At 50.3% G+C, this 16,091-nt stretch overlaps 1 protein-coding gene across 2 annotated transcripts in view; it reads left to right on the top strand.

Moving 5' to 3' along the window:
* NRXN3 (neurexin 3) overlaps nucleotides 1-16,091 on the top strand; it is a 335,275-nt gene that overhangs the window by 173,289 nt on the left and 145,895 nt on the right. For both annotated transcript variants that reach the window (XM_040411260.1, XM_040411261.1), the window contains one exon: nucleotides 8,816-8,935. In XM_040411260.1, the coding sequence (XP_040267194.1) occupies nucleotides 8,816-8,935 (120 nt within the window). The remainder of the gene's footprint in view (nucleotides 1-8,815; nucleotides 8,936-16,091) is intronic.

A 16,091-nucleotide genomic window follows, 5' to 3' on the forward strand; every position in this document is an offset into this window, starting at 1 on the left:
CTGTATACCCCTCGTGTCTGTTTTAGGGGTGGGCTGAGGGCGTGCACAGCTGTATACCCCTCGTGTCTGTTTTAGGGGTGGGCTGAGGACGTGCACAGCTGTATACCCCTCGTGTCTGTTTTAGCGGTGGGCTGAGGACGTGCACAGCTGTATACCTCTAGTGTCTGTTTTAGGGGTGGGCTGAGGATGTGCACAGCTGTATACCTCTCGTGTCTGTTTTAGGGGTGGGCTGAGGATGTGCACAGCTGTATACCTCTCGTGTCTGTTTTAGGGGTGGGCTGAGGACGTGCACAGCTGTATACCTCTCGTGTCTGTTTTAGGGGTGGGCTGAGGATGTGCACAGCTGTATACCCCTCGTGTCTGTTTTAGGGGTGGGCTGAGGGTGTGCACAGCTGTATACCTCTCGTGTCTGTTTTAGGGGTGGGCTGAGGACGTGCACAGCTGTATACCTCTCGTGTCTGTTTTAGGGGTGGGCTGAGGACGTGCACAGCTGTAGACCTCTCGTGTCTGTTTTAGGGGTGGGCTGAGGATGTGCACAGCTGTATACCTCTAGTGTCTGTTTTAGGGGTGGGCTGAGGATGTGCACAGCTGTAGACCTCTCGTGTCTGTTTTAGGGGTGGGCTGAGGGTGTGCACAGCTGTATACCTCTCGTGTCTGTTTTAGGGGTGGGCTGAGGACGAGCACAGCTCTATACCTCAAATTTCTGTTTTAGGGGTGGGCTGAGGACGAGCACAGCTGTATACCCCTCGTGTCTGTTTTAGGGGTGGGCTGAGGGCGTGCACAGCTGTATACCCCTCGTGTCTGTTTTAGGGGTGAGCTGAGGGCGTGCACAGCTGTATACCTCTCGTGTCTGTTTTAGGGGTGGGCTGAGGGTGTGCACAGCTGTATACCTCTCGTGTCTGTTTTAGGGGTGGGCTGAGGACGTGCACAGCTCTATACCTCAAATTTCTGTTTTAGGGGTGGGCTGAGGACGAGCACAGCTGTATACCCCTCGTGTCTGTTTTAGGGGTGGGCTGAGGGCGTGCACAGCTGTATACCCCTCGTGTCTGTTTTAGGGGTGGGCTGAGGATGTGCACAGCTGTATACCTCTAGTGTCTGTTTTAGGGGTGGGCTGAGGGTGTGCACAGCTGTATACCTCTCGTGTCTGTTTTAGGGGTGGGCTGAGGATGTGCACAGCTGTATACCTCTAGTGTCTGTTTTAGGGGTGGGCTGAGGACGAGCACAGCTGTATACCTCTAGTGTCTGTTTTAGGGGTGGGCTGAGGACGTGCACAGCTGTATACCCCTCGTGTCTGTTTTAGGGGTGGGCTGAGGGCGTGCATAGCTGTATACCTCTAGTGTCTGTTTTAGGGGTGGGCTGAGGGCGAGCACAGCTGTATACCTCTAGTGTCTGTTTTAGGGGTGGGCTGAGGATGTGCACAGCTGTATACCTCTAGTGTCTGTTTTAGGGGTGGGCTGAGGATGTGCACAGCTGTATACCTCTAGTGTCTGTTTTAGGGGTGGGCTGAGGACGAGCACAGCTGTATACCCCTCGTGTCTGTTTTAGGGGTGGGCTGAGGACGAGCACAGCTGTATACCCCTCGTGTCTGTTTTAGGGGTGGGCTGAGGACGTGCACAGCTGTATACCCCTCGTGTCTGTTTTAGGGGTGGGCTGAGGGCGTGCATAGCTGTATACCTCTAGTGTCTGTTTTAGGGGTGGGCTGAGGGCGTGCACAGCTGTATACCTCTAGTGTCTGTTTTAGGGGTGGGCTGAGGATGTGCACAGCTGTAGACCTCTCCTGTCTGTTTTAGGGGTGGGCTGAGGGCGTGCACAGCTGTATACCTCTCGTGTCTGTTTTAGGGGTGGGCTGAGGATGTGCACAGCTGTATACCTCTCGTGTCTGTTTTAGGGGTGGGCTGAGGGCGTGCACAGCTGTATACCTCTCGTGTCTGTTTTAGGGGTGGGCTGAGGATGTGCACAGCTGTATACCCCTCGTGTCTGTTTTAGGGGTGGGCTGAGGATGTGCACAGCTGTATACCTCTAGTGTCTGTTTTAGGGGTGGGCTGAGGGTGTGCACAGCTGTATACCTCTCGTGTCTGTTTTAGGGGTGGGCTGAGGGCGTGCACAGCTGTATACCTCTAGTCTGTTTTAGGGGTGGGCTGAGGGTGTGCACAGCTGTATACCTCTAGTGTCTGTTTTAGGGGTGGGCTGAGGGTGTGCACAGCTGTATACCTCTAGTGTCTGTTTTAGGGGTGGGCTGAGGGTGTGCACAGCTGTATACCTCTAGTGTCTGTTTTAGGGGTGGGCTGAGGGTGTGCACAGCTGTATACCTCTCGTGTCTGTTTTAGGGGTGGGCTGAGGATGTGCACAGCTGTATACCTCTAGTGTCTGTTTTAGGGGTGGGCTGAGGATGTGCACAGCTGTATACCTCTAGTGTCTGTTTTAGGGGTGGGCTGAGGACGCGCACAGCTGTATACCTCTCGTGTCTGTTTTAGGGGTGGGCGGAGGACGCGCACAGCTGTATACCTCTAGTGTCTGTTTTAGGGGTGGGCTGAGGGCGTGCACAGCTGTATACCTCTCGTGTCTGTTTTAGGGGTGGGCTGAGGGCGTGCACAGCTGTAGACCTCTAGTGTCTGTTTTAGGGGTGGGCTGAGGATGTGCACAGCTGTATACCTCTAGTGTCTGTTTTAGGGGTGGGCTGAGGGCGAGCACAGCTGTATACCTCTCGTGTCTGTTTTAGGGGTGGGCTGAGGGCGTGCACAGCTGTATACCTCTAGTGTCTGTTTTAGGGGTGGGCTGAGGGCGAGCACAGCTGTATACCTCTAGTGTCTGTTTTAGGGGTGGGCTGAGGGCGAGCACAGCTGTATACCTCTCGTGTCTGTTTTAGGGGTGGGCTGAGGGCGTGCACAGCTGTATACCTCTCGTGTCTGTTTTAGGGGTGGGCTGAGGGCGAGCACAGCTGTATACCTCTCGTGTCTGTTTTAGGGGTGGGCTGAGGGCGAGCACAGCTGTAGACCTCTAGTGTCTGTTTTAGGGGTGGGCTGAGGGCGAGCACAGCTGTATACCTCTCGTGTCTGTTTTAGGGGTGGGCTGAGGGCGAGCACAGCTGTAGACCTCTAGTGTCTGTTTTAGGGGTGGGCTGAGGGCGAGCACAGCTGTATACCTCTCGTGTCTGTTTTAGGGGTGGGCTGAGGGCGTGCACAGCTGTAGACCTCTCGTGTCTGTTTTAGGGGTGGGCTGAGGGCGTGCACAGCTGTATACCTCTCGTGTCTGTTTTAGGGGTGGGCTGAGGGCGTGCACAGCTGTATACCTCTAGTGTCTGTTTTAGGGATGGGCTGAGGATGTGCACAGCTGTATACCTCTCGTGTCTGTTTTGCTGCATCTGATATCTCTGTTTGGGTTATGAAAACAGGAAAGAATCCCCTCCACCTCCGAGCTCATCCACTCAATGACATTTAACTCCTTCCTATTATGCTTTGCCTGATTTGCCCCTGCACTGATCCCTGACAGGTGTGAGTGGCCCTATGACCTCCATGGTCTCCTACCAAGACCGTAGTACCAAGGGCACACACAGATTTGTATGGTTTATGGAGATTACTAAATATGTTGTCATGTGCCATTCAGTGCCCCCCATGAACAACCGCCCACAATCTACAGGAGTAGAATCAGTAGATCGTAACTAGCGCCCCCTGCAGGCTGATGGAAGTACAGCATTAACTCAGATCACTAGAACAAATATGTATAATGGCCAGCAGGTTGGGGTGACGGGTGTATAATGGCCAGCAGGTAGGGGAGACGGGTGTATAATGGCCAGAAGGTTGGGGTGACGGGTGTATAATGGCCAGAAGGTTGGGGTGACGGGTGTATAATGGCCAGAAGGTTGGGGTGACGGGTGTATAATGGCCAGCAGGTAGGGGAGACGGGTGTATAATGGCCAGAAGGTTGGGGTGACGGGTGTATAATGGCCAGAAGGTTGGGGTGACGGGTGTATAATGGCCAGAAGGTTGGGGTGACGGGTGTATAATGGCCAGAAGGTTGGGGTGACGGGTGTATAATGGCCAGCAGGTAGGGGAGACGGGTGTATAATGGCCAGCAGGTAGAGGAGACGGGTGTATAATGACCAGCTGGTTGGGGTGACGGGTGTATAATGGCCAGCAGGTAGGGGAGACGGGTGTATAATGGCCAGAAGGTTGGGGTGACGGGTGTATAATGGCCAGAAGGTTGGGGTGACGGGTGTATAATAGCCAGAAGGTTGAGGTGACGGGTGTATAATGGCCAGAAGGTTGGGGTGACGGGTGTATAATGGCCAGCAGGTAGGGGAGACGGGTGTATAATGGCCAGAAGGTTGGGGTGACGGGTGTATAATGGCCAGAAGGTTGGGGTGACGGGTGTATAATGGCCAGAAGGTTGGGGTGACGGGTGTATAATGGCCAGAAGGTTGGGGTGACGGGTGTATAATGGCCAGAAGGTTGGGGTGACGGGTGTATAATGGCCGTTTTGTACAAAATTATTTGAGCCCGTCTGCTGCACGTCAAGGCGATCTCTAGTTAGACGATTTCCTAACACAAAATTTTACCTGTTATGTGCCATGACGGCTACCATATAATTCAGAAAGTGCAGGTTCCACTTACATGCTGGATCCGCCTGAATTTCTGTCATTTTTGGTGCCAAAATAGCATCCATTATATCCAGGGAAAGCAGTTACCAGCATGTATGCCGGGCCCACTCCACACCACCCCTGGTGCCAAAAGGTCACCAAGGACTGCAATGAGAGTCCACATACTATCTCTCTCCTGGTGCCAGATGGCTTCAGTGAGTGAGGGGGAGCAGGCCAAGCTATATACTAACACTAATTAAAATCAGCCTATGGGCAGACGAGCTGGTCAGGAGTGCACGACTGGGGAGGCAGCCACACCTCCAGCACAAGCTGCAGAGAAAAAGGGGGTCAGTCAGCACATCCCAAAGCGCAGGGGCACGTTGCTATGGCCGACAACAACACTGTTAAACAAAACATGCAATGCAACAGCTCACTGCAAACCAAATAAAGTACAAAATTGCATCATAATTGCAAATGCTATACTAATAAGTTAGAGATACTTGGCAAATCGATTTGTACAAAATTATTTGAGCTCGTCTGCCGCACGTCAAGGCGATCTCTAGTTAGACGGGTTCCTAACACTAAATTTTACCTGTTATGTGCTATGATGGCTACCATATAATTCAGAAAGTGCTGGTTCCATATGCAAGCTGCATTTTCTGAATTATATGGTATTATATGGTAGCTGTCATGGCACATAACAGGTATATTTAGTGTTAGGAACCAGTCTAACTAGAGATCGCCTTGACGTGCGGCAGACGGGCTCAAATAATTTTGTACAAAACGATTTGCCAAGCATCTCTAACTTATTAGTATAGCATTTGCAATTATGAAGCAATTTTGTACTTTATTTGGTTTGCAGTGAGCTGTTGCATTGCATGTTTTGTTTAACTATAATGACCAGCTGGTTGGGGTGACGGGTGTATAATGGCCAGCAGGTAGTGGAGACGGGTGTATAATGGCCAGCAGGTAGGCGAGACGGGTGTATAATGGCCAGCAGGTAGGCGAGACGGGTGTATAATGGCCAGCAGGTAGGCGAGACGGGTGTATAATGGCCAGCAGGTAGGGGAGACGGGTGTATAATGGCCAGCAGGTAGTGGAGACGGGTGTATAATGGCCAGCAGGTAGTGGAGACGGGTGTATAATGACCAGCTGGTAGGGGAGACGGGTGTATAAAGGCCAGCAGGTAGGGGAGACGGGTGTATAATGGCCAGCAGGTAGTGGAGACGGGTGTATAATGGCCAGCTGGTTGGGGTGACGGGTGTATAATGGCCAGCAGGTAGTGGAGACGGGTGTATAATGGCCAGCTGGTTGGGGTGACGGGTGTATAATGGCCAGCAGGTAGGGAAGACGGGTGTATAATGGCCAGCAGGTAGGGGAGACGGGTATATAATGGCCAGCAGGTAGGGGTGATGGGTATATAATGGCCAGCAGGTAGGGGTGACTGGTGTATAATGACCAGCTGGTTGGGGTGACGGGTGTATAATGGCCAGCAGGTAGGGGAGACGGGTGTATAATGGCCAGCAGGTAGGGGAGACGGGTGTATAATGGCCAGCTGGTTGGGGTGACGGGTGTATAATGGCCAGCAGGTAGTGGAGACGGGTGTATAATGGCCAGCAGGTAGGGGAGACGGGTGTATAATGGCCAGCTGGTTGGGGTGACGGGTGTATAATGACCAGCTGGTTGGGGTGACGGGTGTATAATGGCCAGCAGGTAGTGGAGACGGGTGTATAATGGCCAGCAGGTAGGGGAGACGGGTGTATAATGACCAGCTGGTAGGGGAGACGGGTGTATAAAGGCCAGCAGGTAGTGGAGACGGGTGTATAATGGCCAGCAGGTAGGCGAGACGGGTGTATAATGGCCAGCAGGTAGGCGAGACGGGTGTATAATGGCCAGCAGGTAGGGGAGACGGGTGTATAATGGCCAGCTGGTTGGGGTGACGGGTGTATAATGACCAGCTGGTAGGGGAGACGGGTGTATAAAGGCCAGCAGGTAGGGGAGACGGGTGTATAATGGCCAGCAGGTAGTGGAGACGGGTGTATAATGGCCAGCTGGTTGGGGTGACGGGTGTATAATGGCCAGCAGGTAGGGAAGACGGGTGTATAATGGCCAGCAGGTAGGTGAGACGGGTATATAATGGCCAACAGGTAGGGGTGACGGGTATATAATGGCCAGCAGGTAGGGGTGACTGGTGTATAATGACCAGCTGGTTGGGGTGACGGGTGTATAATGGCCAGCAGGTAGTGGAGACGGGTGTATAATGGCCAGCAGGTACGGGAGACGGGTGTATAATGGCCAGCTGGTTGGGGTGACGGGTGTATAATGACCAGCTGGTTGGGGTGACAGGTGTATAATGACCAGCTGGTTGGGGTGACGGGTGTATAATGACCAGCAGGTAGTGGAGACGGGTGTATAATGGCCAGCAGGTACGGGAGACGGGTGTATAATGGCCAGCTGGTTGGGGTGACGGGTGTATAATGACCAGCTGGTTGGGGTGACGGGTGTATAATGACCAGCTGGTTGGGGTGACGGGTGTATAATGGCCAGCAGGTAGTGGAGACGGGTGTATAATGGCCAGCAGGTAGTGGAGACGGGTGTATAATGGCCAGCTGGTTGGGGTGACGGGTGTATAATGGCCAGCTGGTTGGGGTGACGGGTGTATAATGGCCAGCTGGTTGGGGTGACGGGTGTATAATGACCAGAAGGTTGGGGTGACGGGTGTATAATTGTCAGCTGTGGTATGTACAGAAGAGCCGTCATCTCTCTGACAGGGGCGATGAGAATCAATGTCAGTATAAAATGTTTGTGGGCACCGGGGAGACGAGGTGACCCTCTGGGGCGGCACCATCTGCAGGTCGCCCCCCCCCAACAGGGCAGCTTGCTTGCTTGCTTTGCGCTTTCTGCATTGTAAGCTTTGCTTATGGCAGGACTGCTCGCCCCTTTGCTGCTTGTGTTTGTTGTTTTGACGCTTCTCGGTGGATTGAGGGAAGGGGACCCTAATATCCGCTGCTCTACTAACATCTGCTTTGTTTTTGTTCCTTGGCTAACAAAGATGCTTTGACCAAAGCTAATCTACAAGGTAGTCTGCCCATGACCTAACCCGCACTGTCATCTACAGCCACACCACCACCAGAGGGCGCCGGTGCCTGCGGGGCTGGTCTGGCTGTTCTGAGCAGGGTCAGCACTGAGGGCTCGGGTGGCCATATCCTCTGGGATCTGGTAACACATCGCTTCTGGGGGATATTTGGGAGGGGATGGTCTCCAGGGAAGGGTCAGTGCTGACCGCGCTCTGTCTCTGCTCATTGTCCGTGTGTCCTCCGCATGCTTCTTTTCATGTGCCTTGCTGGTCTGTGGGGGATGGGTTGATTCTGCGCTTGCCTGTGCCAACCATGCATGCAGCTCGAGGGTGGAAATGTTGGGCTGACATTATAAGGGTAGAATGGGGGATTCTGTGCACGCAGGACCCTTGGCGGTCCCCGTGTCAGTGCTGCCGGTTGTGTACATCTTCTCAGATGGGGACTGAGCATAATAGAGGGTCCCCATCATCACCCTCAGATCTGTCAGCAGTCTGCATGGGAGACACTGTAAAGTAATGTGGCTGCCTAGTGTCCACCCTGCTTTATAGTGCTGCCTGCAGTCACTTGGCGGTTGAGCAGTGCAGGGTGCTGGCACCTCCCAACAGCGTGGCTGCAATAATGGTGTCCAAGATGGCGGCGGCAGGCTTTATAAATATGGTGGATGCTGCTGCGCCATTTTATCACCTGGACGCCAAAATGGTTTTATATAACTGCAGCTGTTTGCTGTACGTAATGTCAGACATTGGGGTAGGAACGAGATGAAGGCACTGGCCGATCCACTGTTCACCTAGAGTCATGGAGGGTCCGTGCTGCCCGCGGTCATCATATGTATGTGCCCTCTCTAATGGGGGACTATCAGGCGATAGGAGGGGCTACGACGGCTGTGGGTGCACAATGTAGAGGTAGGTACAGTCCCGGTTGGGTTACAGCGCTGGGGTGTATATGGTACCTCTATTAGTTTTAGCTGCATGTCCTGTCTCTGGTGTCAGGATATTCACGGGTTCTGGGTCTTGTTTCTGCATGTGGCGGCTGCGCCCAACCCTTGCATGAGATGCCATTTTGTTGCATGCTACAAGCTTGAGATTTGTCTTTGAGAACCTGATGGGGCATCTTGGTGAAGCGGACCCCTGTACTCAATTCTCTCTTCTGTGCTGGGTTTCAGGTCCAACAACCACCTGTCAGGAAGAATCCTGTGTTAACCAGGGCGTGTGCATGCAGCAATGGGAGGGCTTCACCTGCGACTGCTCCATGACGTCCTACTCGGGGCCACAGTGCAATGACCGTGAGTACAGACACACATACAACGCTCTGTGACTGCATGAGCAATGCTGCAGCCTGGCTGCCCGGCGCCTCAGGCTCAATACTCCACGAGAGATCTGTGCCGTGTCCTGGGGCTTCATGGGAGAAATGGAGGGTGGTGGTAGTAGTTATCTGATGATCCCAGGGCTCCTTACACTTTTAGGCATTAAACGTGCAGGACACAGGGGGGTAGCGCTGCATAGGGCGTCCCAGAACGGAGGAGGCAGCACAGACACTGCTGATGAGGGAGAGCCCTTCTGATCTCCAGGACTCCATTGCCCCCTGCCGTCTGCTCCCCGTCATGTCCCATGTTCTGCAGCTATTACTGTACCCCATCACTGTGAAGGTAGGTGCACCATATAATGCCGGACGATGGGGGAGGGGGATATTCTGTATGGAGGGACGTACCTGTGGACCAAGGTGGCCGAACAGATGAGTCTTATCCTGATGTTCTACCCTCCAGGTAAGGTGTTATAACATTGTGCATAACCTGTCACAGTTACCCCTGCACTCTGCCCTGTGCTAGTCAGGGCTGAAGGGGTTAAGCGCACTTCCCTGTAGCGTGTGGTGGGAAGGTCATGGGAACGCAGAGGTCGTCTGTGGTCGCCATCCTTCTCCAGAGACTTTCGTTATTAATATTTCATTAAACCACCGAAGAAAACCAAACTTCCTCTCCTGAGCCTCTGTCCCCAGCTCCCTGTGCCCCCCCACCGATTCCCCCTGCCCCCTTAGTGCCCCTGCACATGGCACATATTCCTTTGCTCTGGGGGTTTCCTGATTTTTGCTGATGTTATTTTAAGGGGCCAGGCACTGGGAAGTCCTCTAGTCAGTCCTAGTGCCCTCTATAGTGATGGCAGTCCCCAGTGTACCATCATGAGGTGGGCACATGTGGAACCCCCTAGACCCAACCGCAGCAGACATACAAAACAGTCCAAAATGTCTGTAGAGAGTCATCTAGGTGGGAGCTCGACTGATTGTGCCTCCTGCACCCAGGGCCACGGCCACTCCACAGCCGACTTCTCCCAGATGGTTGATCACCTTCCTAAATCTCTGCTGCCCAGCTCATGTTCCTCTCCAATGAGCCACCATGTCCTCAAGCTTCTGGTAAGTCCATGTCCCATAACTCGCCAGCACAGAGCAGGTGACATGTTGTGATCCCAATGATGAAAGGCATAGAAGCTCGTCTCCTCAGATGAGACGGAGCTGCACGGAGCCTCCTGCCGCCCTATCTCATACTCCCATGGGGCAGCCTCAAGGCATGGAGCAGGCCGGTGGGAAGAGCCTACGTCCGGCATTGGGTGTTAATGTGGAGCAGGGACATCTGCATATTCGTTCTACCTCTGACCACATACAGTTGTGCTAAAAATAATAGCAGTGTGTTTAAAAAGTGAATAAAGCTCAGAATCCTTCTAATAGCGTTTATCTCCATCCACACAGACGCATTGGGAACACTACACCTTCTATTCCAAATCAAAACATGAAGAAAAATATCTAATTTGTGTTGTTCCTCTAAAAAGATTGAAGAAAAGTGAATATTAGACTGTTCAAAAAAATAGCAGTGTTTGTCTTCTTCTTTACAAACATTCCCTCTATAAACTGAGAAATGTCTGAAGCTTTTCTTTCCTCTGAATCCCGTCACTAATACTCAGTTGTATACCCGCTGTCTCTGAGACCTGCTGGACGTCTGTGCTGCTCGGAGTCACCACCTTCTGCCCCTGTGACCAGGTTCTCCGGCCCCGGATGATCGGACCACATTCCACCGTTCTTCTCTATTTCTTAGTTTTGCCTCAGACTCTGCATGTTTGATGTCACCCACAAGTTTTCTATTGGATTAAGATCCGGGGATCGGGCCGGCCGCTCCATAACGTCAGTCTTGTTGGTCTGGAGCCAAGATGTTGCCCGTTTACTGGTGTTTGGGGTCGTTGTCTTGGTGGAACACCCATTTCAAGGGCATCTCCTCTTCAGCATAAGGCGGCATGACCTCTTCCAGTATTCTGATGGATTTACACTGATCCGTGATCCCTGGTCTGCGATAAATAGGCCCAACACCGTAGTCTGAGACACATCCCCATATCATGATGCTTGTCCACCATGCTTTACTGTCTTCACAGTCTACTGGGGCTGAATTCAGTGTTTGGGGGTCGTCTGACAAACTGTCTCCGGCCACTAGACCCAAACAGAACAATCTTCCATCAGTCCGGTCAATGGGCTCTTTGGCAGATTGTAAGCTCTTCAGCACACGTCTTGTCTCCAGCAGTCGGACGTTGCGGGGGCTTCTTGGAGATCGCTCGGCTTCACGTCGGCGTCTTCTCCTTGTAACAGGACTCACAGGGAACTTTACACCTTCTTCATCTTCCTGGAGCTGATTGTTGGCCGAGTCCTCGCCATTTTGGCTTTTCTTCTATCCATCCGAATGGTAGTTTTTCGCTTTCTTCCACGTCTTTCAGGTTTTGCCATTTTAAAGCATTTGCGGTAGTTTTAGCTGAGCAGCCGATCATTTTCTGCACTTCTTTATATGTTTTCTCCTCTCCAATCAACTTTTTAATAAAGGTGCGCTGTTCTTCTGAACAATGTCTGGAACAACCCAATTTACTCAGAATTTCGGAGAGAAATGCACTGTAACCGGCAGGTACAACATCTGCTGCCTTCCTTCCTCAACCCCTTACGGACACATGATGTACCAGTACGGCATGTTTCCCGAGTCCTTAAAGGGATTCTGTCACCTCTCATAACCCAAATTCGGATTTTAAACCAGTCATGCTCCACAGCTTACCTGGAATCGGCTGTGCTCTTCTATATTGTAATCCGTCCAGTAGTTTTGCAGAAAAACGACTTTTATAATTATGCAAATTAACCCTGAAGGTGCCCAGAGGGGCGTTATGTTCCCCTTTGTGTGCCCAGTAACGCCCCTCTTACAGTGCCCAAAACGCCTTCCTCCAGAATCCCTAACAGCCCACAGCGTCTCATCCCTCTCCTCCCCCTCCCTGACGGCCGGGCGAAGTCTCGCGCAGACGCAGTACCCACTGAGGGCTGCGCCAGTGCGATTTGCTGGAGACTGAGGGAAGTGCGAGTATCGGACGTCACTGGGCATGCGCCGAGCCCAGTGACGAGGATGAAGCTCCTGCCATCAGTCTCCAGCAAATCGCACTGGCGCAGCCCTCAGTGGGTACTGCGTCTGCGCGAGACTTCGCTCGGCCGTCAGGAAGGGGGAGGAGAGGGATGAGACGCTGTGGGCTGTTAGGGATTCTGGAGGAAGGCGTTTTGGGCACTGTAAGAGGGGCGTTACTGGGCACACAAAGGGGAACATAACGCCCCTCTGGGCACCTTCAGGGTTAATTTGCATTATTATAAAAGTCGTTTTTCTGCAAAACTACTGGACGGATTAAAATATAGAAGAGCACAGCCGATTCCAGGTAAGCTGTGGAGCATGACTGGTTTAAAATCCGAATTTGGGTTATGAGAGGTGACAGAATCCCTTTAAGGACACATGACGTACCGGTACATCATGTGTTGTTCCGATCACCGCCGCCCGGCGGGTGGTGATCGGAACAAGGTGCCTGCTCAAATCATTGACCCCCCACCCCCACCCCCGTGTCAGCGATCGCCGCAAACCGCAGGTCAATTCAGACCTGCGGATTGCGGCTTTTTACGGTGCGGGTGGCGGCAGCAGCAGTAGTGCCATCGGGTCCCCATGGGGCTGTGGGGGGGACCCGATGGCATGGAAGGCAGCGCGATGCCTTCCACCAGCCCCCTGGATCTCACAGGCCCCGGAAGCTGTATGAGTAATACACACAGTATTACTCATACAGCCAATGCATTCCAATACAGAAGTATTGGAATGCATTGTAAAGGAATATACCCCCAAAAGTTCAAGTCCCAAAGTGGGACAAAAAATAAAGTGAAAAAAAAGTTGAAAAAATAAAGTGAAAATAAAGTTGAAAAAATAAAGTTGAAAAAATTTAGTTTCAAGTAAAAATAAACAAAAACGTCATTTTCCCTAAATAAAGTTAAAAAATAACTGGTAAAAAATAGGGCAAAAACAAAAAGTATACATATTAGGTATCGCTGCGTCCGTACCGATCGGCTCTATAAAAATATCACATGACCTAACCCCTCAGATGAACACCATAAAAAATTTAAAATAAAAACTGTGCTAAATAAACCATTTTTTGTTACCTTACATCACAAAAAGTGTAATAACAAGCGACCAAAAAGTCACACACACCCCAAAATAGTGCCAATAAAACCGTAATCTCATCCCGCAAAAATCATACCCTACCCAAGGTGATCGCCCAAAATCTCAAAAAATTATGGCTCTCAGACTATGGAGACACTAAAACATGATTTTATTTTTTTGCTTCAAAAATGAAATCATTGTATAAAACTTACATACATAAAAAAAAAAAAATATATACATATTGGGTATCGCCTCATCCGTGACAACCTGGTCTATAAAAATATCACATGATCTAACCTGTCAGATGAATGTTGTAAATAAAAAATAAAAACGGTGCAAAAACAGCTATTTCTTGTTATCTTGCCTCACAAAAAGTGTAATATAGAGCAACCAAAAATCATATGTACCCTAAACTAGTACCAACAAAACTGCCACCCTATCCCGTAGTTTCTAAAATGGGGCCACTTTTATGGAGTTTCTACTCTAGGGGTGCATCAGGGGGGCTTCAAATGGGACATGGTGTCAAAAAAAAACAGTCCAGCAAAACCTGCCTTCCAAAAACCATATGGCATTCCTTTCCTTCTGCGCCCTGCCGTGTGCCCGTACAGCTGTTTACGACCACATATGGGGTGTTTCTGTAAACTACAGAATTAGGGCCATAAATAATGAGTTTTGTTTGGCTGTTAACCCTTGCTTTGTAACTGGAAAAAAAATATTAAAATGGAAAATCTGCCAAAAAAGTGAAATTTTGAAATTGTATCTCTATTTTCCATTATTTCTTGTGGAACACCTAAAGGGTTAACAAAGTTTGTAAAATCAGTTTTGAATACCTTGAGGGGTGTAGTTTATAGAATGGGGTCATTTTTGGGTGGTTTCTATTATGTAAGCCTCGCAAAGTGACTTCAGACAAGAACTGGTCCCAAAAAATCGGGTTTTTAAAAATTTCTGAAAAATTTAAAGATTTGCTTCTAAACTTCTAAGCCTTGTAACATCCCCAAAAAATAAAATATCATTCCTAAAATGATCCAAACATGAAGTAGACATATGGGGAATGGAAAGTAATAACTATTTTTGGAGGTATTACTATGTATTATTTGAAACTTAGAAATTTGCAATTTTTTTTCAAATTTGTGATAAATTTTGGTATTTTTTATAAATAAAAATGAATTTTTTTGACTTCATTTTACCAGTGTCGTTAAGTACAATATGTGACAACAAAACAATCTCAGAACGGCCTGGATAAGTCAAAGTGTTTTAAAGTTATCAGCACTTAAAGTGACACTGGTCAGATTTGCAAAAAATGGCCTGGTCCTTAAGGTGAAATAGGGCTGAGTCCTTAAGGGGTTAAATAAGGGCAATAATTGCCTCCTGTTTTTCAAAGAATGAATGACCTCACTCATTGAACTCCACACTGCTATCATTTTGAACATTCCCCTTTCTATTAGTGATTGAATTACACACAATCAGCATCATGCATGTCCTGACTGTTGGGTCTGTTGGGTTTCTATTACTCTACTACACCTGCTAGTAAATTATTTGCCATGTAAAAATATAATTTCTACCAAAAACAGTGATTGATCAGGTTAGAGATGTCTGACTGCTATAATTTTGAACCCAACTGTACATGCTGCTCATCTGTCTCTGATGTCTGCAGCCTTCTTTTTGGTAGTTTATAGCCATCATTCCAGTCCTCTGGGTGCAGTACTGTAATCCCTCCACAGGGTGGCACTGTGCCTCCGTTACAGGTTCCATTTGCTTCAGCAGCGTGGCTATTGGGCAGAAGTGCAGACTGTGATGTGTCTTTATACTTTTAAATGTATTTTATTTATTTTTTATCATAAGGGAACCCACAGAAATGAATGCTGGTTCAAGTTGTGTACGTTTCATGTTTAGGGGAAAAATTTGTATTGCAGCTTGCTGGTCATAATATTTGGCAGCAGATTCTTAAAGTGGATTTATACCTGCAGATTTTTGGGAAAGAATGTTCCTGCAAACGCACATTCCTGACAATCTGCCCGCGAAATGCTCCTTCATCAGGTGATCCTGTTGCTCTTGCAGGCCCCTAAATTATCATTTCTGGGCAGCAGATCGTGTGGTCTCAAACAGGCATGCTCAACCTGCGGCCCTCCAGCTGTTGCAAAACTACAACTCCCAGCATGTCCCGAACAGCCTACAGGTATCAGCCTACAGCAGGGCATTGTGAGAGTTGTAGTTTTACAACAGCTGGAGGGCCGCAGGTTGAGCATGCCTGGTCTAAACAGTGATCTGCCCAGAAGCAGTTCAGCTATATGGGGACAAGCACTCGCAATAGCGATCCCTCGTCCTCGTACTGTGGAGGAGATCGCTGCTGTAAATACAGCACTTCACCTCCACTGAGCGAGCAGCCGACTGCCAGGAAGCAGCACTTCCATCCCGACTATTTGCTGCTGATCAGTGCGTGTAAATGCGCCTCCATGAGGAGATGGGACATGTGATAACATACGCTCTGTACATGAACTTGTATGAGACATCGGCCTGTGAAGACACCTCATGTAGATGGGGCTGCCACCAGTGTGGTAGGTGTACCTGTACTACCGCAGTTCTCCTCCGCCCTGTGAAGACACCTCATGTAGATGGGGCTGCCACCAGTGTGGTAGGTGTACCTGTACTGCCGCAGTTCTCCTCCGCCCTGTGAAGACACCTCATGTAGATGGAGCTGCCACCAGTGTGGTAGGTGTACCTGTACTGCCGCAGTTCTCCTCCGCCCTGTGAAGACACCTCATGTAGATGGAGCTGCCACCAGTGTGGTAGGTGTACCTGTACTACCGCAGTTCTCCTCCGCCCTGTGAAGGCACCTCATGTAGATGGAGCTGCCACCAGTGTGGTAGGTGTACCTGTACTGCCGCAGTTCTCCTCCGCCCTGTGAAGACACCTCATGTAGATGGAGCTGCCACCAGTGTGGTAGGTGTACCTGTACTGCCGC

Source organism: Bufo bufo, chromosome 11 (assembly GCF_905171765.1).
Source record: "Bufo bufo chromosome 11, aBufBuf1.1, whole genome shotgun sequence".
NCBI classification, from domain to species: domain Eukaryota; kingdom Metazoa; phylum Chordata; class Amphibia; order Anura; family Bufonidae; genus Bufo; species Bufo bufo.